This window comes from Acanthopagrus latus, chromosome 11 (genome assembly GCF_904848185.1).
Source record: "Acanthopagrus latus isolate v.2019 chromosome 11, fAcaLat1.1, whole genome shotgun sequence".
NCBI classification, from domain to species: domain Eukaryota; kingdom Metazoa; phylum Chordata; class Actinopteri; order Spariformes; family Sparidae; genus Acanthopagrus; species Acanthopagrus latus.
The window spans coordinates 15,506,345-15,531,870 of NC_051049.1; the positions used below are offsets into that span (position 1 = coordinate 15,506,345).

General features: G+C 41.6%; 4 protein-coding genes across 5 annotated transcripts; all 4 read left to right on the forward strand.

The window, feature by feature from the left end:
- Positions 1 to 582: 582 nt before the first annotated feature.
- On the forward strand, positions 583 to 3,635 carry uts2d (urotensin 2 domain containing). The gene is made up of 5 exons (XM_037114743.1): positions 583 to 2,402; positions 2,585 to 2,689; positions 2,775 to 2,812; positions 3,052 to 3,142; positions 3,234 to 3,635. Exons 1-5 carry the CDS (start codon positions 2,300 to 2,302, stop codon positions 3,257 to 3,259), a joined length of 363 nt encoding a protein of 120 aa, XP_036970638.1. The 5' UTR covers positions 583 to 2,299; the 3' UTR covers positions 3,260 to 3,635.
- Positions 3,636 to 5,796: 2,161 nt separating this feature from the next.
- Positions 5,797 to 10,075, forward strand: LOC119028621 (platelet glycoprotein V). 2 transcript variants are annotated; one of them, XM_037114827.1, is made up of 3 exons: positions 5,797 to 5,873; positions 6,485 to 7,967; positions 8,298 to 10,075. In XM_037114827.1, exons 1-3 carry the CDS (start codon positions 5,855 to 5,857, stop codon positions 8,587 to 8,589), a joined length of 1,794 nt encoding a protein of 597 aa, XP_036970722.1. In that variant the 5' UTR covers positions 5,797 to 5,854; the 3' UTR covers positions 8,590 to 10,075. The 2 variants fall into 2 exon arrangements, with proteins under 2 accessions (XP_036970722.1, XP_036970721.1); XM_037114826.1 differs by having other exon boundaries at positions 6,485 to 10,075.
- A 4,350-nt stretch (positions 10,076 to 14,425) lies between these two features.
- On the forward strand, positions 14,426 to 20,223 carry lrrc15 (leucine rich repeat containing 15). Its single transcript, XM_037114828.1, has 2 exons — positions 14,426 to 14,692; positions 16,960 to 20,223. Exon 2 carries the CDS (start codon positions 16,967 to 16,969, stop codon positions 18,677 to 18,679), a length of 1,713 nt encoding a protein of 570 aa, XP_036970723.1. The 5' UTR covers positions 14,426 to 14,692; positions 16,960 to 16,966; the 3' UTR covers positions 18,680 to 20,223.
- Positions 20,224 to 21,156: 933 nt separating this feature from the next.
- On the forward strand, positions 21,157 to 24,059 carry LOC119028709 (carboxypeptidase N subunit 2). Its single transcript, XM_037114958.1, has 2 exons — positions 21,157 to 21,228; positions 21,432 to 24,059. The coding sequence occupies exon 2, from the start codon at positions 21,441 to 21,443 to the stop codon at positions 24,057 to 24,059; it is 2,619 nt and encodes an 872-aa protein (XP_036970853.1). The 5' UTR covers positions 21,157 to 21,228; positions 21,432 to 21,440.
- Positions 24,060 to 25,526: the final 1,467 nt, after the last annotated feature.

The window sequence follows — 25,526 nt, forward strand, 5'->3', positions numbered from 1 at the left end:
TTTTTTTTTTGTATATTGTATATTTACATTTAGGGCATTTAGCAGACACTTTTGACCAACCGACTTACAGTAATTCATCCATATAGTCATACACTGATGGTGATGGCTGCTATCTATCTATCTTATTAACAAAATGTGTTTCCAAAATCAATATAGCATTTCAGGATTTTCCAGTCTTACATTGTTAATCACCAAAATAACTGACAGAAGTTGTGTACATATGGTCACAGATTACACTTCATGAGTTAATCTGTGATAAATTGATGAAGGTTATCAGTCATCCAGGTCATGGTCATTTTAATTGCCATGTCACTGGCAACTGGACTTGTATCCGTTTCATCTCTCATCCAAGAGGCTTCCTCAGTTCTAACTAACTGGAGCAGCAACTGGAGGAGATGTCCGCTTGCATCTAAAGGAGAACACAAGTTGGAAGTGACGAAAGGCAAGCTTTTACACTTAATACACAAATCCACACTCATTTAAATATATGTAATATATCTGAAGAGGCACATCAGCAACAACTGTAATTTAAGCTTGAAGACTGAATGATCCCACTTCCGGTATGAGTCTAGCTCCACGTGGTCGACTTGACGCAGCTCCCCCTGCAAGGTTCAGTGACTGGAGACATCTGCAGCTGCAGCTACAAGAAGGCTTCGGCGTGAAGCGGAAGGGAACGCACCTCCTTTGGGCTGAAACTACGGTCTGATGGATGATGATGGCTCGAGGCGGTGCATGCGGACAATATGCGGGGGGAAATTTCACACGGAGCGGACTGACTGCACGCGCTTGTTTGTTTGAATGAAGATGACACACATGCGGCTCTACAGTGTAGTGACAGCGCATTACAACCTTTGTCTGTGGTCTCTCTTTCTCATTTACACACACACACACACACGTCATGTGACCAAGACAGCAGCTGGTATTCTCATTCCCTGTATGTTAATGTGTTTGCCCCCTCTAGTGTTCGACATTTTAACGTGCAGGATTGTAACCCAGCACACATGTGACAGCCCTCTTTAATAAATGCATACATAAATTATAATGAGTTGGTATCAGGGGTCCGCTCGCTGGTCAGTCAATAGCAACATTAATAGATGTGTATGGGATTAACCGCTGAATTAGTCCCAGTGTTTAGTGATGCAGGAGGCTGACTGGGAGCAGAAACAGGATTAGTGACTGCATGGCCTTGGCTCAGGCATCACACACATTCCTTACATTAATAGAAACCCATAACTGGTTCAATTGTCAGCAAAATGCTTTGAACTATTGCTGTATCCTCTAGGCTTCTTAAGGGCTTAGGCTTCACTTAAGGCCTCAGTGCATACAGCTGACATTTACTTGTTATGGACAATGAGAGAAAACATCTCCTGTGTTGTCATTGTTTCAGGTGCCTCGTCGTCAATACATTTCATTTTACTTTACAGGATTGTAACTGCAAATTTGTGGACACTCCCCTGGGCTCTTTCATGCTGTTCCACATTGCTAAGTCTTTGATCGGGTTGTGTATTCAAAAGATGAATGCCCAAATTGATGGATTCATAAAAGGCTCCTGGATTTGAGGCTTCCAGACGTCACCGGGCTCCTAAGTTAAGTCTGAGGGGCTGCATGGTGACCCTTCTTACGGGACACTCACGTGCCAAATCCAGTAGTTGCCAGCCAGCTCATTTCCCTAAAACTGCACAAGCACAATGGCTGCTCCTCTGGCAGAGGTATGAGATGTGATTTCCTTGATGCACAAAACAGACCACGGTGACTGAGGAGGTGTTGGATAGTTGCTGGCTCGGCCACAGTGATAGATGTTCATTCAGTTCCAAATCAGTCCCCAAGCCAAGACTGAGGAGCTCATCTCCGGCTTCGATGCACTTAGAGACTGAATCAATTCACTTCACCCAGACCAACACGCTCTCGTGTGTCTATTTAAAGAAGCAATTAATGTAAAAGAAAAAGACCTGCACGTGCCAAGAAGAACATCTGATTCTGGTCTCTCGCAACCAACAGGCTGATTTATAACTTCCTCTCTCGGTTTGATTTGCAGCTGTCAGAGTGATGTAGGGTTATTGGCCTCGCCTACAACGCCAGATCCCCGTATTTCATTCAGACGCCCTATGGTCCACGTGTAAAGGTGGCCTATTGACGAAAGACGCGACGTGTGGTTATTGATTTAGTAGACGAGAGGCTGACTGGCCCCTCCTCCTGGCCCCTGGAAGGATAAATATATTGACGGGATGGACCCAAGGCTGTGGATTGCTCGCCTTGCTTCAGGGAGAATTCGGACCTAGTTTGGGACCATACAACGAGTATGATGGATAGGGTTACAGTTGTGAACTGCTGCTTAGGACTCCTGAGTTTGTTACTACTGCAGGGAGTGCTAAATGTGGAGGGAAGGAGCATATTTAACCCTGGTAAGTGTGCAAACAGTGTATTATTTATGCCCCCGGGGCTGTTGCATCCAACACCCCTGAAACTGGTGCCATCGCTCGTTCAAGGGTTAAGAGATGATGCATGACTATGACACTTTCTGTTCATGTTTTGTGATGCTTGCAGTGCCTAAAGTTGCATTTTCATGTTTGCTTTGCGTTTGCAGGAAACAGTGTTTTTAATCCAAGAGAAGACACAGATGTCCAGAGCAAGATTCTAGCACTGTTACTCCACAAGAGCTTAGCTCCTGTTGAAAAGGACGATCCTCTAGGTGAGAGATAAACATGACAATAGTGAAGCTAATATAAATGAAACAGATTCTTGCTGTAACACTGATTTGGTTGTCTTGTCTGCAGGTGTCGAGCTGGCCAATAAATTAGCTGAATTAGAAGAGGTAAGGAAGCAACCTCGGGGGGTAATGTGGATTAGGCTGAAAAGCCTGTAAAGATTTACAACAGCATGTAATTTGGATGTTTGCATTTTGTATACATGTCTCAAAAAAAAAAAAAAAAGTGGATCAATTCTATGTAGAAAGGTGGCTCTGAAAGTAAAATGGTCACTGCCTCCTGAACTGATGGCACACCAATAGTGCGACGACGTCTACATGTTTAATTCTCCGGTGTCTGCTTGTAGCTGCGGGCGCTCAGGGAGGACCTGCAGCTGGAGAGGGAGATCACAGCCAATCTGGCAGAAGGCAAATCCATAACAAGGAAGAGGGGTGAACGTGAGTTAACTTTGATAACGCTTATCATTTGCAGCATTAATATCCTGCGAGTAAGGTGTCACTCTACAAGTCTTTATCTCCCCTCCTGCAGCTTGCTTCTGGAAGTACTGTGTCTGATGCCAGGAGGAGCACTGTGAAAATCTTGCTGCAAAGCCCGACATAGCCTTAAGACTCCACACACCAGTAATATAATCACACTGTATTTATCCCAGCAATATAGAGTTGTTCCATGATCGAAGTCATCAGTAAACGCGTCCACTGCACCGAGGTGCTCGCTGTACATCTTTAATCTGTAAATAATCAGCCACTCACTGGAAATACTTGATGGTCTCATGTGACAAAATGTACTTGACTGCAAAGACATATTATTATTTTTAGCAGGGATTTATTTATTTTTTTGCCTACTGCTTGTTTATGTCTCTCTCTTGTGGCAAAATTGGGCACAACATTTTTTTGTACCACTGCCAACAAACATCACGCCTGTCACTGCTGCTCATTTTACAATATAAATAAAATGATTATGTGAATCTCTACTCCTTTTGCTTTTGTCTTCTGATTATGTTCACTTTTAATATGACCATTTTTATATAAAATTGTGTTTCTTGCTATCTAGGGTCCTATCTCTATTTTTTTTATATTTAGCTGTATGGTAAACTAGATGTTTTCGAGTTAAATTGAAGTTTAAATGAAGGATGAATGGTAATGATAATATCAAACGGTAGAAGTAGGCACCTCAGAGAGGGAATATGGCACCTCTGTGGTGACGGGTGAATTACTGTGCAATGGAGCTCATTTGGCTGGGTCTTTAGAAAGAGGGGTGACAAAGCTGAGTCACAGTCTAAACAATGGGACAGCTGTTCTGAAAATATATGAATCACACAGAGCCCGATGAACACAGGAGGTTTCAGGGAAACCAGACTGCACGTGACGCAGAGCTGCGTTTACAGTCAGATCAAAAGAAAGTGTTGACTTTTGCTTTCAGTACTCTGCGCTGGGTACTTTGGACCCAGTCCAAATGAGTACCGGTACTTTGGACTGGATGTTTTCAGAGCTTAGACACGCACTTCCATACATACAACAAAAGCCACACGCACATGGGATAAACCAAGCATAAATATCCACACCATCTGGGTATGCAGAAATGATTTTATTTTCTGTTAACATTTTGCATTTTGTCTTTTGATACCATGAACTCAAAATAATTCATATTTCCTTAGCATATTTGCTATCATGTTACAAGATAAGAGCCAACCTAATTGACTTCCATCGTATGAGATTATCATTGTGTCATATAAAAAAGTTACCCGATAAAATGTAACCTCATAAAATGACCCAGCGATGAGTCGCAGTTTACTTAAATCTCTGCCAATTTGGAAATTTAGCCTACTTTTTGAGATGCAGTCATTTTTGCCTCTACATTTAAGGAGGATAAGCTGACTCAACATCCATAACTGCAAAGTGTTGTACAAATATGTCTAATGTGGATACTTCTGTGAACCTGTTAGAAATCAGGAGGAATCCGTCATCACTTCCTTGTGCTCAGTCAGAGGTGAAATTATAAACACTAATAGAACACTTTCTTTTTCTGCCTGTCTGACACATACAAGTTCAGCGGTGTCAAATCTATTGAAAAGCTGCACTAATTTTATTTCATTGTGGTCAGCCGACAAGTTAATACAGTTATCCTTCTTCTCACTCACACTGCAGGCATCAGACACATACAGCCTAACTGACTCGACAGAGAAGTGGGTTTTTATCTGTTTCAGTTCAGTCCACAAACTGGAGCGCAGTCAGACCATCCTGTCAAGATTAGTCCAAAGGAAATGAGCCAGCATCCTCTCTGTCACTCATATGTTAGCAGTCAAACATACAGCATCATGCCAATAAGAGTTTTCAACATGTCAAGAGTTCAAGTACAATTTTTGACACAGCCCCAGACGAGAAATAAAAACTAAAAAAAGCGTCAGAATTTTAGTCAAACCAAATAAAAGACAATTAAATGATTCAAAGACGGTGCACCAAGATAACATGTGGGACAGTGATCCTACTGTAAAATTACAGCAGCTCCAATATCAACACATCTTGTTGAGATCGGGGGTTAAAGGGAAAGTTCTCCCAAAAATATGAGTTCAGTTATCATCTACTAAGCCTCATCCCGAAGGAAAGTTGGGTGAAGTTTCATAGCCCACAAAACAATTCCACAAAGCAACTGAAGCAGATGAGAGCCTGTTTTTAAATGTAAAAAATAACAAGTGAATCCCCCATAGAAATAGTTCCACACAGCTTTTCTGGTGTGATCCAGGTTTCCAGAAGCCCTGAGATCCGCTTTGATCCTGCACCTACTTCAGACAAGGTATGTTCGAAAATGTTTAACTCAGCAGCTACAGAGAGGGTTTCAGATTTTAGAAAGTGTAAATAATTTCCTTTCAAATCATTTTGGGGTCACAAAGCTTCTGGAGACTTATATTATCCTGGACAAGCTTTCTTTTTGGTTGTTTCCAGGGACTTCTCCTCGGCATGCAGGTGAATAGTTCATTTTTGGTAGAACTGTTCCTTTAAGGTCAATAGCTGGGCATCGTGAAGGAGGGTTTTTGGCTGTACAGTTTTGATGGGAGGGCAGGGTCACTTGATAGACAAGGTGCCCTGCTCTTAAAGACAGACACTGAGAGAGGAGCAGCACAAAGACACGGTACTAAAGTCAAACGGACAACGATGGATTCTTATTTCAGAGGTTGGTAAAATATTTACTTAGTCTTTGCTGTTGTTCAAGCGTAGAAAAAAAAAATCTAATTTTGAGGTACACATTTTGAGGATGCATATTAGACGCATATTAGCTCTTTATTAGTCATTATAAAGCACTTATTAATGCCTTATTCTACATCTATTAAACCACATACTAAACAAAACATATTAAGATCATAATCAATATAACACTTTCATTACTTACCACTACACAGCCTGATTAGGATGTCTTTTAAGGAAAACTGACATAATAGCTGTAGAATAAATGATTTATAATGACTAATAAAAAGCCAATATGCTACCAGTATTCATGAGCAACAGGTTAATGGTGAATTTTGCCCTTAATATAAAGAGGCACATACGATCTCTTATATCTAATACATATTGTTTTAATTATTATTGTTTGAGAACTAATGGTGTCATGAACTGAATTCCAGATGTGCATTAAAACCTGATTTGATAAAATGCTTATAGATACATCTGGATAAACAGTGAAGTATTATCACCATATGCTGCTTCGATATTAATGGGACGATATTAATGAGACAAAATTTTAGATTTGATTTTGTGTCAAAATGTGTTTTTGTGTCAAATGTGCAGGCACCTCGTGGATAATCCTTCTCCTCTTCACACTGCCACACCTCGGCTGCAGTGACGTCTGCCCCAGCAGCTGCATTTGTAAAGGTGGTGCTGTTCACTGTGTCGGCTACGCCCTCACAGATATACCAAAGCACCTGCCTCTCCACACATACCTGCTGCTGCTAGATAGGACAAACATGCACGTCGTAAAGGAGCAGAGCCTGGCAAACCTGGACCTCATGCTACGTTTCAGTCTGACTCAAAGCCACCTGCGCACCATCCATCCCAGGGCCTTCCACGTCGCTCAGCAGCTCAAGTCTGTCAAGCTGTCGTACAACGATCTCTCCACCCTTCCTGCTCGGGTTTTCACTCCACTGACCACTCTGGAACAGCTGCATTTAAATGGGAACCAGTTTGAGACCTTATCTCCGGACATGTTGGAAGGACTTGTTGAGTTGCTCGATCTGGACCTGAGCCGGAACAAACTGGGTAATCTTCCTTCAGATATTTTTGACGGACTGACCAAACTCAACTTTCTGAACCTTGGCAGGAACTCTATGACGACGCTTCCTCCTAACATCTTTCACTCCTTGACTGAACTTCAGCAGCTCATGATCTATAACAATGAGCTGGAGGTGCTAGAAGCTGGGATATTTGATCAACTTGTCAACCTTGAGGAGCTAAAACTGCACCACAACCAGATCACCAGCCTTCCTCCTCAGGTGTTCTGGTCCCTGAGGAACCTGAAGATCCTCACCTTGTCCTCCAACCGACTGACGGCAATCCCTGACAAGACCTTCTACAACATGCCCATGATGACAAAGCTTACTATGTACAACAACCCCCTATTATCTCTACCTGACCAGCTGATGGGTCACATGCCTGACATTAATGAATTTTATCTGTATGCCACCAACCTCAGCACTGTTCCTGGAAATTTGTTCGCCAACATGTCCGGACTCCTGACCCTTAACTTCCATTTAAACGAGTGGCTATCTGAGTTGCCTTCAGACCTCTTCTGCTGCCTTCCCAACCTCCATAAGCTGTCGCTGAAATCCAACAAGCTGGTTCACCTGCATCCCCAGCTTTTCTCCAGGCTAACCACACTGGGCATACTGCTTCTTAATGACAATAAGCTGCAGAGCCTTCCGGGAAACATCTTTCAGGGCCTTGGGCAGGTTCGGACGATTGATTTGCATCACAACCGCCTCATGTCTCTACCAGGAGATATATTCTTGTCAAACAAAGCTTTAACGAATCTTACTCTGAGTGACAACCCCTGGAGCTGCACCTGTAGTATCAGAAGTTTTACAAAATGGATAAGACAGAATGAGCGCGTGGTTGTCGACAGAGACGATGTGCTGTGCCACAGTCCAGTGTACCAACTGCTGCGTACCGTTGCCTCACTGTCCGATGACGAGTTCAACTTTTGCGATGCTAAAACGTCCTTGACTCAGAATTACCTGCCTGAGTCAACTGTGACACCATTCCACACAAGTGCAACCACTCGACAAAAAAACACTGCTGCTTTAACAACCACACCACCCTCAACGACACCAGCCCCCACTCCAGGAGCTACCCAACAAGTCACCACCCCCATTACCACCACCTCAGCAACAGCAACAACAACAACAGCAGCAGCAGCAGCAACAACAACAACAACAACAGCAGCAACAACAACAACAACAACAGCAGCAGCAGCAGCAACAACAACAGCAGCAGCAGCAGCAACAACAACAACAACAACAGCAGCAGCAACAACAACAACAACAGCAGCAGCAGCAACAACAACAACAGCAGCAGCAGCAACAACAACAACAACAGCAGCAGCAACAACGACAACAAATAAAACTCTCATCATCAGCCTGTCTCACAAATCAGCCACTTTCTATGACACTTTGGTTATTGAGCAGGGACCCGACTTTGTTCACCACAACCTCCACAATGGATGGGTCTACGTGTGGTTCCTGCCTTCGGATACGTCCTCGACCGGGTTCCTCATGTTCTGTCACATCTTTCTCGTGGCCACAGGCTTGTTCCTCATTCTTGCTGCCATGTATAGCATGTATTGCCTCAGCAAGGCCATGTATGAGCTAAAGGCTGAGTCTGCAAGTACTCCAGAGTAACACAACATGTTATCAGGCCGAGTGCACAGGAGACCAAGAGAAACTCTTCTAGAGGTTGTAGTCTCTTTGTAATTATCTTCTAACCTTACTTTAGGTCAGTCAGTCTCACAACATGGGATGAAGAATACCTTGAGAGAATTTCAAGATCTAGAATGATACCAGTTTATTGTAAGAGTTATTGTAGTTATTGTTTAAGTTATTGTAATAGTTATTAACTATACAATATACAGTGTGGAAGCTTCTAACACTGAGCTATGCAGATGTGATACTTACTGATTTTTACCATTGTCTTTGTTTGTTCATAATCTTATATAACTAATGTTAGTCTCACTTAGCTTAATTTGTTGATTAATCAGTTAGATTGTTGATAGCTGATTAGAAGAAAACAGATGAGCAACTAAAACACAGAATAGGAAGGCTGTGTAAAATGCAAAGTAAAACTGGATGCAAGGAGTTTTAGGATCCTTTTTTTTTTTTTTTTTAAACCAATATTCAGTTGATTACAGAACAAGGATGAAACATTCAGCATTAAAACTGATCAACTTTAACGTTATTTTGAAACACGCACTCATTCTGATTTTGATGCCTGCAACATGCTAAATTAGAGGAGCAACAGTGTTCCAATCACTCTGGAATTGGGGTTGTCATTATGCAACTATCTTAAGAATTTTCCTGGGGATAACGCCAAACAGTTGCCGGCTCCAGCTTCTCCAATGTGGGTTATATGACAGTAAATCAAATGTCCTCAGGTTTTGGACCTTTGGGCATACAAATTAAGTCTGTCTGAAGATAAAACACTGGGTTCTGGAAGATCTGTTTTTCATTACTTTTTGACATATCATGGATCAAACAATGAATCAGTTATTCAGGAAATGATCTGTTTAATCAATGATACAAAATTACTAATACTAATCTCTTATCTCTCAAAGTTTTCCATACTTTATTCATCTGCCCACTAGTCTACCCAAGCAATTAATTAAATTAGATTAATTAAATCTGCTTTTCTCTTACGACAGCAAAACTTACAGAGTACAATGTTACGCTTCATGATGCAAAGTTAAGCCAATGACATCCTTAGAACTCACAGGTGATTTGCTTCTCTCTAGTGGTGAAAGCGTCCAACTGCTTCAAGAGACACCACAGCCTAAAAACACTGTTTCTCTGAAACTTTGGAGCTGTTTGACAATACATTTTATGTATGAATCACGTTGAGTGCTGATGTGCGTCTGTAATTTTCCATGTTGATAAAAGTAAAGCTTGTTTCTCCGAGGATTTTACTGTAAAAATGCCATCAAGCTCTGTCATGATGAGGTTTTCCTGCCTCTCCCATCAGTAATTACAAGGCTATTCCCTCACATCACGTGTCATCTGTTTGCCTCTAATCAAGGCCATTCGTTACATTGTAGTAATAAGACCATTATCAATATCATAATAAAGATGGTTTACGGACTGTACAGTCAGGGATAATTGAATCTGGTGGTCTCATTCTTTACTTCTCTCTGAAATGTAGTCATAAATGTTAGTCTAACAAGTACATTTCAGAAACCGCACTATTATGTTGCCTGGTTCATCCCTGCAGAGTATTTTTTTTTCATTTCTAACTATATATATATATATATATATATATATATATATATATATATATATATATATATATATACACATGTACCAATAAATCGATGTCTACCCATATTTGTGTGCTGTCTCACAAACGTGTGCCAGAACATCCTTCACCTCTTATCTTGTGTTATTATGAGGTCAACTCATCCTGGAGCGGGAATGGGGGGGGGGGCATGTGAATTCCCAAAATGAATCACATCTTGGAAATTGGGAAAATTACACCATCATCTCCGTAACAGCCTTAAAAACAGGAAACTCTGATTAAGTCATCTGTCAGTATTCAGTTGGTCACAGAGCTAGATAACGTTTGTGAGGACAGTTTCACAAGTTTCTGTTGAGAAACAAAACCACAGTGATGTGCACACAGTTAATTCCCTTTCTAAAAGTGTTCCATGGTCACTTGCAACAAAACAACACTTACATTATAGATGGATGCCCTCACTAAAGTTTGAATGTTTTTACACAAGAACTTTGGAGAGGATTATTAATGAGGCTCACATTTTAAACCCCTTAGTCTGATAATTACACATTGGACTACTAACACAAATGTAACATTGTTCGCCAGAGACAAAAAATAAAAGAAGACTGCTGATCCAAAAAGCTTTCAAAGCGTTTAAACCTTTGCAAAATGACAGCGGATGCCACGAATTCCACTGGAAGTGATAGGACTTTAACACAAACAGCAAACAAAGGAGGATGAATTGGTGAACGGCACCCAAGTTCATTGCTATGACAACGGAAGATTAGGCCCTTCCAGTACACTGAGCTCACACAACAGTGGGTGCTCCTACACACACACACGCACGCACACACACACACACACACACACACACACACACACACACACACACACACACACACACACACACACACACACACACACACACACACATACACACACAGTGTGGGTGTGGGGAGATGGAATCATACAGCGGGGGTCACAAACAGGATTCAGCCACAGTTAAAGCAAGTGGAAAAATTGAGAAAAGCATTTAACCTTTATTCATCCATGATGAACTTATTCTAACCTGCTCTTCAGATGTTTTTTCCGTGCACACTTATAACTCAGTTCTAAGCAGATTCCTGGCTGCAGGGTAGAGAGATAAGCCTCTTACCGTAAGTCAAATAATTAACTGTCAGATAGCATTCTGACATTAGCAAAATAAAGTCTGAACATTTAGCGAAAAACAGCCGCAATAACATCACTGCAATGTATTTCTCTTTGGTCGTTTTTTAAGGATCTTAGTGGACATGTTTAGTTGTGTCCAATTCAGCTATGTAGATGACAGTCGTGTCAGTCTAGTGCCAATTCACCCTCAATCTCTAACCAATAGAGCTGCAACACCACTAGAGTTGATTTAATGATTTCTGATGTGGAAGGGAGCGTTGTTATTCGTTTGTGTCTATTTTTCCTCAAAGAAGAACAAATAAAGTCTTCACACTCTTGACCTCCTGACTCACTCAGAGGACAGGAAATATGACCTGGCAGTTTTCATTTATAATCTATCAGTACCTGACAGGCTATTGTGTTCACGGGATCCTGCGATTCTATCTGAAGGAATTCACAATTCTCAAGTCTCAGAAAGGCATTCTCAGGAAAGTCTAGTGTCACAGGCACCTGACCTGACTAAATTATTGTCCTTAAAGGGTTACTCCACAAATTTCACATTTGAAAGTGTGTTTTACAGGTCCGGGGGAGAACTACTGCATTTGTTAATGAACCAGTATAAGGCCTTTTGTTGCTCCAGAAGAAATTGCCTGTAGTATACTGCCTCCAGTGATGACATTCAGCTGCTAAGTTGCATTGTGGGTAATGGAGGCGGCAATTTTAGCTGTAACCATTTTTATCAATTGTTTTCAAATGGTCCATAATGAGTCCAACAGTGTTATAGTGTGACGCTAGAGCAGTTGACTGTTTTTCATTACCCACAATGCAACTAACCCTGAGTAACATCACTGTTGGCAGTTTATCAACTTACATGCAGCTCTCTCTGGAGTCAGAAAAGGCTTTATGCTGCTTTACACTACTACATCCTTTGTCTCACCCTCCTTACGGTGGCTGCGAAAAATGTGAACGATCCTCCACAATGTTTGTCCATTTTCAGCAGCTGCTAAAAAAGCATAATGACGCTTATTTTCAGGGTGATTTTACACAAATGAAACCATAATCATGAACATCAGATATCATTTCTGCCCCCAAACCTCCCTAAATCCTTCACAGCTCTTTAAATAAAGTATTTTCAAATCACTCAACAGAATGACATGCTCATAATACAACAGTCACCCTTAACTTGTCACTCAGTCTGCCACAGTATGCACTGTTTGGTTATGTTGTGGCCCAGTGTAGATACATATCAGAGGTAAAGTTTGGAAAGCTTGGTAAGGATTATGGGAAAGAAGGGGGGAGTGTAGATGTCATTAAACAGAGGAACATGTGTTCCAGCTTAATGATCCAGGGAAGTCATGATGGTTTGGTCAGTTTAAGAGGTGCTGGGGCTGTTATGAAACACGGGCATGACCTTCAGCAGTTGTTGCACACAGCTGAATACATATCTATCAGCATCTTTACAGTAATATCAGAAAAACACCACAATTCCAGTGTGCATTTTGCACGCCGGAGCAACTGACCGCCTTTACATTAACCCCACCCTCACTATCTCTTTTCTGCGGTGAGGAGGCAGTTTGTTACAGAACAGACGGATTTACTTACGGCAACACAGGAATGTTGAAAGCTGCAGAAGAACGCTCCCTTCCTGGCCTTTTTTTTTTTTTTTTTCTTTCCATGCTGATTTATTGGTAAACAGACCACACTTTGGCACCCAAGCTGATTCACACAGGAATTTCTTGTGCAGGTTGAGCAACAAACAAACAAACTTCAAACCAAGCAACATTTTCACAGGGCAACGTAAAGCTTTCTGTCGTACTATTAGATTATCTAAATGATTATGGACACAATCTGGATGTTTGTGATTCTTTAAAGGGAATGTCTCCTATACCCAGGTACTATAGGGTGGGACTCATCACATACTCTTAATCAAGAGCAATGCAACACTAAAAGCTGTTGACACGCGAGTGTGGTGGAAATTTCTGTCAATAAAAGAGTTAAGTCAGATCTGTCTTTTCGGTAAGTTTAATCCAACCATCTGCAGATGGACTCACCACACAGTCAAATTCATGAGCTGAGTGAACGAGCCCAGAGTAAAGGAGTGTTCACAATTTATACACAGATATCAACAAGGTCAGGGGAAGAGACACGCACTCTCGGTGCCAGCAGTGATTAAGCTACACACATACGTACATACGACTACCCCAATCAGACAGGCTTCTCATCCACACAAGACATAAAGTTAAAACTTCATGACGCATGACCTGGGACTCTGTGTGAAGCATAAAATTATCAGACATAAAACATGAGACAAGAAGACGACTTTCTATCTGAGTTTTGGCTGGTTCGTGACTCTATTACAATCATATAGGGCAGAGGTTAGGTGTTCATGCATCTGCAGTCACATGAAGCAAGTTAGATAAATGTTTTTAAGAAATCATATTCAACAAAATAGTTCAAAATTCATCAACCCATAATGAAAAGGAATTTTTCCATCACACGAGTACAGTAAGTTCATTGTTGCATGTGAACAGAAAAAGTGTTATGTAAGTATGACTGAAGAGACGTTTGCAGGTTGTTTGGTTGTTTTTTGGATCATTTTGCAATCAGTAATCCCACCTACAGTGGAATACAGTGTGAACTCCCAAGACTGCCAAGTGCCCTAAACCAGCAGTCCACAAACATTCCATGGACGTCATACCAAACATTAGTGCAGCTGTTACTTAGATTCGCACGCCCAAACAAGAATGCACATCTACAAAAAACAGTGTCACAAACAAACACGCACACAAAAAAACAACTCTATTGTTCTTCACCAAACCAAATTCTCACTGCCAGTCCAGCCCCAACCTCCAAAAAAACAAACATATCTGTTTTTCTTGGAAGTAAAACATGTAGTTACATTGCTGAAAACACATGGATCCTCTAAGATGATCACACATCCTCTTACATGCAGTCAAACGAGCATAGTCACTCATCTAAACACAGTTCAGCAGAGGGTGGGGTCTGGGTGGGTGATCCCCCCCCACCTTCACATTTAGCAAAAAAAAAAATGTGAGAGTGAGTGTGTGAGAGCAGCAGAGGGGGCAGGGGGACGGCCGGGACGCTGAACAGCGTCAGTGAAGCCTCAGCAAAAAGGACCTACGGATTTCATGAGCTCAGGGCAAAAAAATAGAAGAACCAAAAAAAAACAAAAAAAAAACAAGAGTGGTGAGGGGAAGCGAGTGATGACGAAGAGCAGGAAAATGTGATGGTGTGAGAGTTCAGACAGTGCTGGAAACTTTCATCAGAGGATCTGTGAAGCTGAGGAGGAAGGGGGGACGTGCATAAAAGATAACAACCCCGAGTCATTCACTCAATCGTCGGATACACCGGGAGGTAAGTTCTTCTGAAGCTTAACAGAGTGCCAGTTGCTGTTTAGTTGCGATATACTTGACAGGGATAAAGTAGCAGGATGGTATCATGGTGAAATTAATCAGAACTGAAACAAGATAAGGACGGTGATAGACCTATACAAGCTAAGCAAGTTTGTGTAATGTATAACACTTCTATTTCAAGAAAACCAACCATCTGCTCAAATTCAACCCTTGATATTCTTGAAAAATCTGTGTATTTGTGTGTAAGCTATAATACTGCCTGTAGGATTCTTAATTTGTGCCAAATTTAGCGAGTAAGTGAAATATTCTGACCAAAAATGTGGTTTTATTTTGACAGCTTGAGTGGTAATCAAACCCTTTTATATAACAGATAAATTAACCTCTGTGGCTTGACTACTGGTCTCTGGCACCCGCTCTGCTGGTTCAGTCTTTTCATGACTGACAAAGTGCTGATCCTTCAGCTATGGTAAAAGGGGGGGGGGGGCAATTAATGGTGAACTGGAAATGCCTTTGCCATTACACTGTCCCGTTCGAGAGCAGACAGTGGTTTTGGTTGGACTGGGATTTTATAATATATACCAGAGAGGAAACATGGTCTAGCTGTCAGGTTTTGATCAAAGAGGAAACATATTAAATTCATGCTTGTGAGGAATCACGACAGGCACATAGGCTCCACAGTTCACGCTGATCTATGTGTCAAGAGACGGTGACAGTCACAGTGAAAGTGACGGCTTCCTGACTGTTTTTTTCTAATGTTTTCCATGACACATACGAAGGAAGGGGATCTATAGGGGGCCCTCACATATCACATTACTTAACGGATGTTGGACCTTTGGTTTTCTTATAGTTGTGTAATCGGCACAAATGCCTGACTTAAACGTGAACTCTGACCTTTCCCAGTAGTAAAAAACAAAAAAAAAAGGAAGTGGTGATAGTAATGCAACCACTGGGTGTTGTTCCTTTAAAACCCTTTAAAAATATAAGGGAAAGAAGGGATTGTGAATAAAGAAGAACATCTTTGAAAATTGCACCATTTTAGGAACAATGAAAACATTATTTTCCCTCTCACAGCAGGGACCCAGCAACCCAGCCGCTTGAATGGAAGCAGACATGAGAACAAAGTGAAAAAATGTGAACAGCTGTGAACCAGCATGTATTTTATGACCCACTATGTCATGAGAAAAATTAAAAAAGGAAAGAAAGAAAGAAAGAAAGAAAGAAAGAAAGAAAGAAAGAAAGAAAGAAAGAAAGAAAGAAAGAAAGAAAAGCAATCTGGTACCTCTGTAACTGAGCTCATATTGGTCTCTTTAGAAAGTTACTTCCTCGAGAAGACTCTTTCTGCACCCTAATCCACCTCAGCCACTGAGAAACTACTCATGCTTGCCAACCTTAAGTTGCAGAACTTTAATGGATTTGTATGGAGAAGCAGGTCATGTTGTTGGCACAGCTTCATCTCTGGAGCCTCCTGAGCCATTACAAATACTGAGCACAGCCTCCACCACAGCCTCGAACATGTGCTGACATTCATGCTGAGATGCACTGTAGACACAACACAGAAATGATTTTGCTTGTGGGAGCAGACTAAACACCACGTGCATATTTAATGAGAATTCTGCAGCAGACTTTTCAAACACAAGTGAGCTCTAAAACTGCTGTGGAACACAAATCTTGCACACACGATTTTTCTGCCAAAAGGCTGCACAGCAGAGTGATTCACCAGCCAATGCTGTTGACAATGCTGACGGGCAGAGCTCCGAGCCACATGCAACAAAGTACAACGCAGGATACATTTATGGAAATGTCTCCTTTTCTGGTTGAAACAGGAATGCTGAGGCTGCAACATGTAGGGGCTGTTACTAATTAGGGTTGCCTTCAGTACAACAGCCTTACTGTGGTGGTGATTTTAAAATACAGAGAATCCCTTTTGTGGCTGTTCCCTCAATGAGAGCATGTCCCTAAATTGTTTAGCGTCCTGAAATCTATTTTTGAGTCTCATTTCCAGCTAATCAAATAGTGACGCTTTGGGATGCCGGCCAGCCCGACCTACAATCCCAAAGTGTCAGTACTTGACAAGTTAGGAATGAGACTGAAAAACTCAACCATCCTGGCAAAATGAGCTCTAAGTGACTTTGACATGTAAAAGTGGAGCGTCCCTTCAACCGTGATATGTTCATATGTATTAACCATTAACAAATCTATCAGCTTTTATGTACATCTGATATGGGATTCATAACTTTGACTGTAACATAGCTGTTTCCTCTGTTTAAGGGAAATAATGGATCTGGCCCTGACCCTTCACGTGCTCCTACTTCTCTGTTCTCTCACTGCTGTGGCTTGGGCGTGTCCCGATGGATGTAAATGTCAAGGAACCAAAGTTTTCTGCAGTGGCCTCTCAGACTTCCCCTCAACCATGCCCTCCTCTACCACCGCCCTCTACTTCGCCGACTGTAGTATCGACTCCCTGAAACCAGAGGACCTGGCTGATTTCTCCAATGCCCTCAGCATCTTTGTGATCAAAGACACTGTCTTGAGGGAAGTGCGCCTCGGCACATTTGATTCCACCACGAACATAGGGGCTTTAGGGTTTACTGGCACCGAACTGCAAGATCTCCCTGAGAACTTATTCCAAAATCTTCAGAAGCTTGAGAGTCTGAATCTGAAGAGCAATAGGCTTCTGGTACTCCGACCTAACTGGTTCTCCCAGCTGGCAGATCTTAAAGTCCTTGACATCAGTAAGAACCTGTTCACCTCTGTGCCTGTGGAAACTTTCCAGCCTCTTGTTGAGCTCCAGTACCTAATGCTTTCCGCAAACAACATCAGTCAACTCTCTAAAGACACATTCAAGGGCCTCTCTAAGCTGAGGACCTTACGACTTAACAAAAACTCAATACAGGGACTCCCCATTGGCATATTTGATGACCTTCGAAACCTGGAGGAACTATCCCTACATGACAATATGATCACTCATCTCTCCCAAGACCTGTTCTCTAATAGTCTGAAACTCCAGAAGCTGTTCCTCTCTAACAACAGACTCACATCTCTTCCGCAAGGGATCTTCTTAAACCTCCCCCTCCTCTCCCAGATCTCCCTGTATGAAAACCAGCTGGAGAGTCTGGGACCAGGGGTGTTTGGACCCATGGCCCTGCGGGACTTGTGGCTGTATGACAACAAGCTGAGTCGTGTGGAGGATGACACGTTTAAGAACTTGACTCAGCTGCGTCTGCTGGTGCTCAGTCGCAACCAGATCAGCCACGTGTCCACCAAGGCTTTTAGCGGGTTGGAGATGCTGGGAGAGGTATCACTTCACACCAATCGGCTCACAGCCCTTCAAGCTGGGACTTTCCAAGGTCTGCCCAGACTGATCAACATTTCCTTGGAGCACAACTTCATCAACTCCCTCCCTTTGGGTTTTCTTCAGGGCCTGAGCCATCTGGGACAGATAGACCTGCGAAATAACTCCTTTCCCAACCTGCCACAGGAGAGTCTGGATGCCCTCACTGTCGCATCTGAAGTACTCCTGCAGCAGAACCCCTGGAGGTGTGACAAGGATATTCTGCCACTCAGAGACTGGCTGAAACAGCACCCATCCAAAGCCAACCAAACTCTTGTGGTCTGTGAAACGCCTTTCAGTCTGAATGGCGAGCCAGTTGCCCTGCTGACTGATGAAAACGTGACTCTTCTCAGCTCTACTGAGGCACCTGTTTGGACCTCAACGGAGAAGAGGAGGAAACCCAACACACATCCACCTAGACGAAGCACTTCCTCACCGGCTGTCAAGACCACCCCAACATCAGAGTATGAGGGGGTCACCAGCGGAGGACAAGGAGAGAAGGAAACTTTTTCTAATAACACTTCGCTCATCCTCATCATCGTTGCAGCAGTGTCCACTGTCATCATCAGCACTGTCATCGTCAGCTGTCTGTGCTGGAAGAGGAACAAGAGAGGCAGAGGAAACATAGGTAGCAGAAATAAGAACTCTGTGCTGTAGAGTAGACAATCCGATATCCCAGAAACCCAAGGACTTCAATGTCAAGGGGGAAACTGCTCACTGATTACAGTGGTTTACTCAGAAATTGTGGAGCTTAGCGTTGATTTTAGAGCCTCAACGGCAACAGAAATAACCACTTTAGCTCCATTCAGAAGAACCAACTAGATCAAACAACTTTCAAGCTGTAATGATGAAATGTACCACATTTGCCAGTACTCTTTTCATGTGTGCTGTAAAAAAAATGGACAGTGTATGTACTAACTGTAAAAACAGGCAACCTGGACATTTTACTGATTGTAACCTAAGATGCACTAAAACAGTGTTCTACTCTTCAGTGACACCGTATATATATGGGTATTCAACATTAACTTGTTAAATAAGTTGCTTATTAACATCCATACAAATGCAATATTGGTTGTTTAAAGTACATATTAATGTCTTATTCTGAAATAACTACTATGCCAATAACTAATTTGCTAATAGTTTGGCACCCACACAGTCACATTAGAATTGGGAACATATTGCGATAAACTAAATTTCATGTTATTTGGACAAACTGTGTTTTAAGAACAGACCATATCTATTAAATGTTATGAGGGGATAATTATAGGTCTTGCAGGAATTCCACCTTATAAGACTCGTACTGAGTAAAACATATTTCAATTGTGTACAACAACCTCCTTACTTACCTCTTTCCCTCCTACTTATGTATATGATAATAAGCAACTAGTTAATGGTTACAGTAATGTGTGCCCTACAGGTCTCTTTGGGAAATTAAGAATGCATTCAGTACTTCTTCAAACTTTTTCATTATTCTTTTTCTTTCTACAGTACTAATAGTTGCAGTTGGACAATGGCTTTTCGTGCTAACAACAATACATACAATAAATACATACGAGGAGTTTTGCAAAATGGCTATCCATGAAAAATCAAACGTCAATCTTGACTCCAGTGTAAAATATAAATGCTATGGCTTCCACACTTACAATGCAAAATGCTACAATACAATAAATGCACTACTTTTAGTGGGAGCAATCTTGTGTTGTCATCATCATTTACTGAATTAAGTGTTAAATTGCATTCATCTCCTTGAAGCAAGTGATTCTCAGGAGTGTATGGGGGAGTAAACTCCTCTCAAAGTTACTCTACTCACAAATAAAGACTCACTTATAAAAATAGGAAGTTGCATCACACTGACAGATTGCGTTGTACATCAGATGGAAAGAAAAGGAAAAAGAAGCAGCCAAGCACCCAGCAGTATTAAGATTTGTTATTTCAGTTGTGGCCCATGCTTCACATGATGATTATCCTACTGTTATTCGAATTGTTAACAGACAGGATTTTAAATAAAGACTAAGTTTCTGATTATGTTGATTGTGCCAGTTCGGTTTGTGGAAGGCCCCAAAAAACAAAACAAGTCCAGCCTGAGAAGATTTTCTGAGCAGACTGGGAGGCTAAACTTTTCTTTTGTTGTTGTTGTTGCTGTTTTTTTTTTGTTTTGTTTTTTAAATAAACACAGACTAGTAAACATGTCACTTACCTAACCCATTCCTTCTTTCCTCTTTATTAAATCAATTAGAAAACAGTGGAAAAGACTGCCATCTTATGGACTAAGTTTCTGATTATGTTGATTGTGCCAGTGCTGTTTGTGGAAGGCCCCAAAAAACAAAACAAGTCCAGTCTGAGTAGATTTAAATTGGGTCATGAAGAATAGAGGGAGGCACCAGACTGCCAGATTTTGGGGATGCATTCAAAGTAATCTTTATTGATTTTTCAGCATAAACATTCTTGTTTTTGTTTTTTTGTTGTTGTTTGTTTTTATAAACACAGAGCAATGGAGTAAACATGTCATTTATCTAACCCATTCCTACTTTCCTCTTTATTAAAGCAATAAGGAAACAAGGGAAAGACTGCCATCTAATGGACAGAAGTCAGAAAATTGATGAAATTTGTTGATAATAAAAGTTGAAGTTTGAAAGATGTGGGAGGAGCTTCATATTTTAAAAATGGCTAAATGTTTACATACCATCAAGGGTGTTAACATATACACCCTTACACCCATACATATTATTTGGATGAATGCTAAATATCAAAGCTTTTAAAGAAACATCTGGTATTTACATGTTGCCCTAGGTGAAGAGCATAAAGTAACATACCAAACACATCTTTGTGTTGATCATCCATCAAATTTAAAATCAACATTCAGTCATGTGTATGCAGTGAGAACAGAAGACACTGTTCTTAATACTACTTTAATCTATAATATCAGAATTTTGAAGATATAGAAGTGTGAGTGCTACAGAAACATCAGTGACAATAATGAAACGTAAAAAAGTCAGGTTTGTTATCTTGAAACCATGTTGCAGAGCAGTGCAGTAACAGGCTGAAACATCAAATATTTTCAGTTTTTGCTCTTATCTCAAGCCGCAGAAGTGTGTTCAACCACGCCTTACCGACAGCGATAGATCAGATATAGAATTAGACTGAGCTTGTTTTTGCCTCTGCGTTGCTGTAACAGCCTGTGTGATTCAGGAACAGGAAATAACAAGGTAAGCAAAAGTTTTTGGGGGCATTTTTGAAACAGTAAAGCTTTATATGATGTTATTGATATGTAACTACTCTCAGTTACTAGTGATTGGTTATTTATCAGCAGAGGGACATACAAGCCAACTTCCCTCTAAACTGTATGCAATGTTTCAAACTCAACGTATGTCATAAGTTATAAATGATCACATTTTCTTTCTTTTTACAGTGAATAAGCATGTCAAGAGGGGAAATCATCATTCTTTTTCTGTCTTTGCTGTTTGAGTCTTCATTGACTCAAGACAAAGCATGTGAAAAGGGGGAAGAATGCAAATATGTTTTCGACAATGTGACAGAAATCCCACATGTCCTGAAACCAGGTGTGACAGGATTCTACTTTCTGGACGGTCAGGTTCAAACAATCCCCAAAGGAGCCTTTGTTGAAAACCCCCAACTCACGAGGGTGGAATTCTTAAACACTATCATAACATCTATTGAGCCAGGAGCCTTTGAAGGTTTGGTAAACCTCCAGTCCCTTGAGATCTCTGGCACCCTGTTAACATCAATCCCAGTGGGAGTCTTCCAAGATCTCAGCAAACTGGATAAGATTATACTAAAGTTGAACAAGCTTCGCAGTCTGGAGACAGGCTTGTTTGGCGACCTTAAAAGTCTAACAGAGATCCACTTACACGGAAATGAGATTGAATCAATTGAGGATGGGACCTTTGACAATCTTGAGAACCTTTTATTTCTTCATCTAGCTAAAAATAATCTCTCTGCTGTATCCACTGACTGGTTCTCCAACCTAAACAAACTTACGACTCTAAGACTTTACGAGAACCAGCTGACCAGCATTCCTGATGACATATTTCAGAATTTGCCAAACTTGAAGGAAATTGGCTTGGCGGGAAACAAAATAGCAGAATTATCACCAAATCTATTTCCACATAAAGACAAACTATCAAAGCTGACTTTGGATGGTAATCTTCTGACTGGTTTACCTCAAGAATTTTTCGTTGACTTCCCTCAGCTTAAAGCACTGACGCTACATAATAACCAACTGACCAGCCTACCACCAGTGCTTTTTGGAGCACTGCCTAAATTGGGTGCCATAAGCCTCAGTCAGAACAATCTCAGCACTCTTCCTAATGGAATATTCAGCTCTATGAAGAAACTCAAGAAGGTAGATCTGTCAAAAAACCACTTTGTCACATTGAATGCTGAGTACTTTGAAGGCCTTGAGAAGCTCACAGAGCTGAATCTACAGTACAACAAGATAAATTCACTGGATGCTGGTGTGTTTGAAAAGCTACAATCTCTGGCCACACTCAAGCTCGCTCACAATGACCTCCAGACGCTTCCTGAGGATATTTTTCAGCCTTTAACAAAACTAAAGAAACTGCACCTGGATCATAACCCCTGGAACTGTGACTGTAATCTGATAAATCTTCACCTCTGGATGAAGGCGAACTCTGACAAGATTGTGTCTCAAGTGTTCTGTGAGTATCCAGAAGTTCTAAACGGGCAGGAAATTGGATCATTAACAGAGGATCAATTAATTTGCCCCACCCTTCCCTCCACGACCACGACCTTAACCACGACAACAACATCCATGACACTCCCAACTACAGGACCAACGACCACCATCCTTACAACTACAACACGGACCACCACTTTGCTAACCACCACTACACCCACCACGACTCTTCCAACCACTTTGCAAACTACCTCCACAATACTAACTACCACAACACCAACAACCACTTTACCAACTACAATAGCCACCACAACAATACCAACAACCACACCCACAACCCCGACCACAATAACAACGACTGCACCAACCACCACCATCACAACACTTGCACCAACAACGACAGCACCAACCACCACTATCACACTTGCACCAACAACGACAGCACCAACCACCACTATCACAACACTTGCACCAACAACGACAGCACCAACCACCACCGTCACAACACTTGCACCAACAACGACTGCACCAGCCACCACTATCACAACACTTGTACCAACAACCACAGCACCAACCACCACTATCACAACACTTGCACCAACAACCACAGCACCAACCACCACTATCACAACACTTGCACCAACAACGACAGCACCAACCACCACTGTCACAACACTTGCACCAACAACGACAGCACCAACCACCACTATCACAACACTTGCACCAACGACAGCACCAACCACCACAATCACCACACTTGCACCAACGACAGCACCAACCACCACAATCACCACACTTGCACCAACAACGACAGCACCAACCACCACAATCACCACACTTGCACCAACAACGACAGCACCAACCACCACAATCACCACACTTGCACCAACAACGACAGCACCAACCACCACTATCGCAACAACTTCACCATCCACCACTTTAACAACAACAACTCCAACCACAACCACCAAAACAACTACCCCCACAACGACCACCACCACCAGCACAACAACAAGTATACCCACAACTACTCTCATAACAACAACAGCCACAATCACCACTCTCGGCACTACCCAACCAACCACAATCCAAGCAACAACATCTCCTCTGTCCTACTGTCCCACCGAGCAGCCATCACCTTCGTTCATGTTTCAGCAGACACATGAACTTCTACAGTGCAAATCTGAGATGATTTTCTACACCACACTACTGGTGGTACAGATCACCTGCACACTGGCACTGGCTAAGTTCACCCTCTCTCTTTACCACCTGCTGCAACGTGGGCAAAGGATGTACCACGGGGTCAAGCTCACCCACTTCTCCTACAGGAAAGAGGTTCTCCTCAGACCACTACGCGAGGCAGAGACCCACAGGCTTTAATTAACAGCATCCTTGTGTAAGACATAAAACTCCTTATGATTTTTTTCAATATTTTATTAAAACAATGTATTAGATAAGAGTGTGAAAACGATGTGGCATTGTGGGGAACCTACAGAAAATGATTAACTGAATCTACAGCATCCTTGAGTTATATGGAACTCGTAGTGAGTATCAGCTCATTGTGTAGCTGTACAGCATGAATCAATTCACATGTGGATGATCTAAAATGATAAACTTTAACAGAGCTGCGCTGTGTAATAAGTGTGACGCCCGTCGTGATGTCACCCCAGGTTTGTTTTGCTCTGTTTTGAAGCACTGATTTTGGCATTACGAGTGTCACCATCTTGTTTTTTTTTAAGAGTGACCAGATTTGGATGATGGGGTTGAGCTGAGCCTTATGTATAAGTCTGTTGTCAGTTTACTCAAAATGGGACCATAATTTTTGCTATGAAGATCATGCTGTGTTGTGTTAAATCATTACAAAACTGTTTACTGAGGTAATGAATCAAGTGAGAAATTGGGTAATTTTCTCATAAGCTTACAGACAATCAGACCTCTTTTTGAAACCAGTGGTGTGGTCCCCTGCTGGCTTAGAAAGAATGCAGGTTTAAGGCACTTCAGATTCACTTTTCAAACATGAAAGACTGTCCATACATTATGCCATCAATGGCAGGGACTCTAACCGGCAAATAGTTTATTTTGCCTGTGAACAAAATGCTGTCTGGATTATCACCTTATGAAGTTGATACAAACTTGTTAGAGAGTATTGTCACATTTAAACATCCAACACATATAGAGCAACTTTGCAGTCCTGCTTTTTGGCCACCTTTAATAAAAATGTTCAGTATTTTCAATCTTGGTGATGACATGTTTTAGCAGGTTGTCCTTACACACTCTGTATCAAAGTCTCACCCGGGACGTTTCTTTTTTCTTTGGTTTTGCTTTGTTGTGAATGATTTATGAAACATAGTAATGTGTTCTCAATGTACAATGGTTAAAAATCCAGCACTTGGCTACAATACACACACTCTAACAGCAGGGATAGCCAGAGATCAGAGAGACCTAATTCTTTGCCTCTTTCATTAATTTTCATTCATCAAAAAACAAATCTTAAGAAACTTAAGAAACAACATGTGGACCATTGGAGCAAAACAAATTAATCTCTGAAGTTATAAATTCATGAAGTGGCAGCGGGGGAAACCACTGAGCAGGACTCTGGGACTGGAATTTACGATTGGTTGGGTTGTCTCCCTGATTGCAAAAGGTGAAAAGCATTAATTAGGCCTCCCATTAGACAGTAGCACAGGAACTGAACAGTAGGTCAGATCCATTAACACCTGTCTGTGTGAACATGTGTGTGAGTTTTGTGCATGTGTATGTGAGAGATAACAACCAAATTAAAACTAAAGAACTGAGAATATTTTCCTGCTGTCTGCTCTTATATACAGTGGAGTAAAATAATGACTG

Bases quoted from the DNA above. Each gene is read 5' to 3' on its own strand.
- LOC119028709 (XM_037114958.1), top strand. From the start codon at position 21,441: ATGTCAAGAGGGGAAATCATCATTCTTTTTCTGTCTTTGCTGTTTGAG.
- uts2d (XM_037114743.1), top strand. From the start codon at position 2,300: ATGATGGATAGGGTTACAGTTGTGAACTGCTGCTTAGGACTCCTGAGT. The intron at 2,403-2,584 runs GTAAGTGTGCAA...TTGCGTTTGCAG, and splicing joins AAGGAGCATATTTAACCCTG to GAAACAGTGTTTTTAATCCA. The intron at 3,143-3,233 runs GTGAGTTAACTT...CCCCTCCTGCAG, and splicing joins AACAAGGAAGAGGGGTGAAC to CTTGCTTCTGGAAGTACTGT.
- lrrc15 (XM_037114828.1), top strand. From the start codon at position 16,967: ATGGATCTGGCCCTGACCCTTCACGTGCTCCTACTTCTCTGTTCTCTC.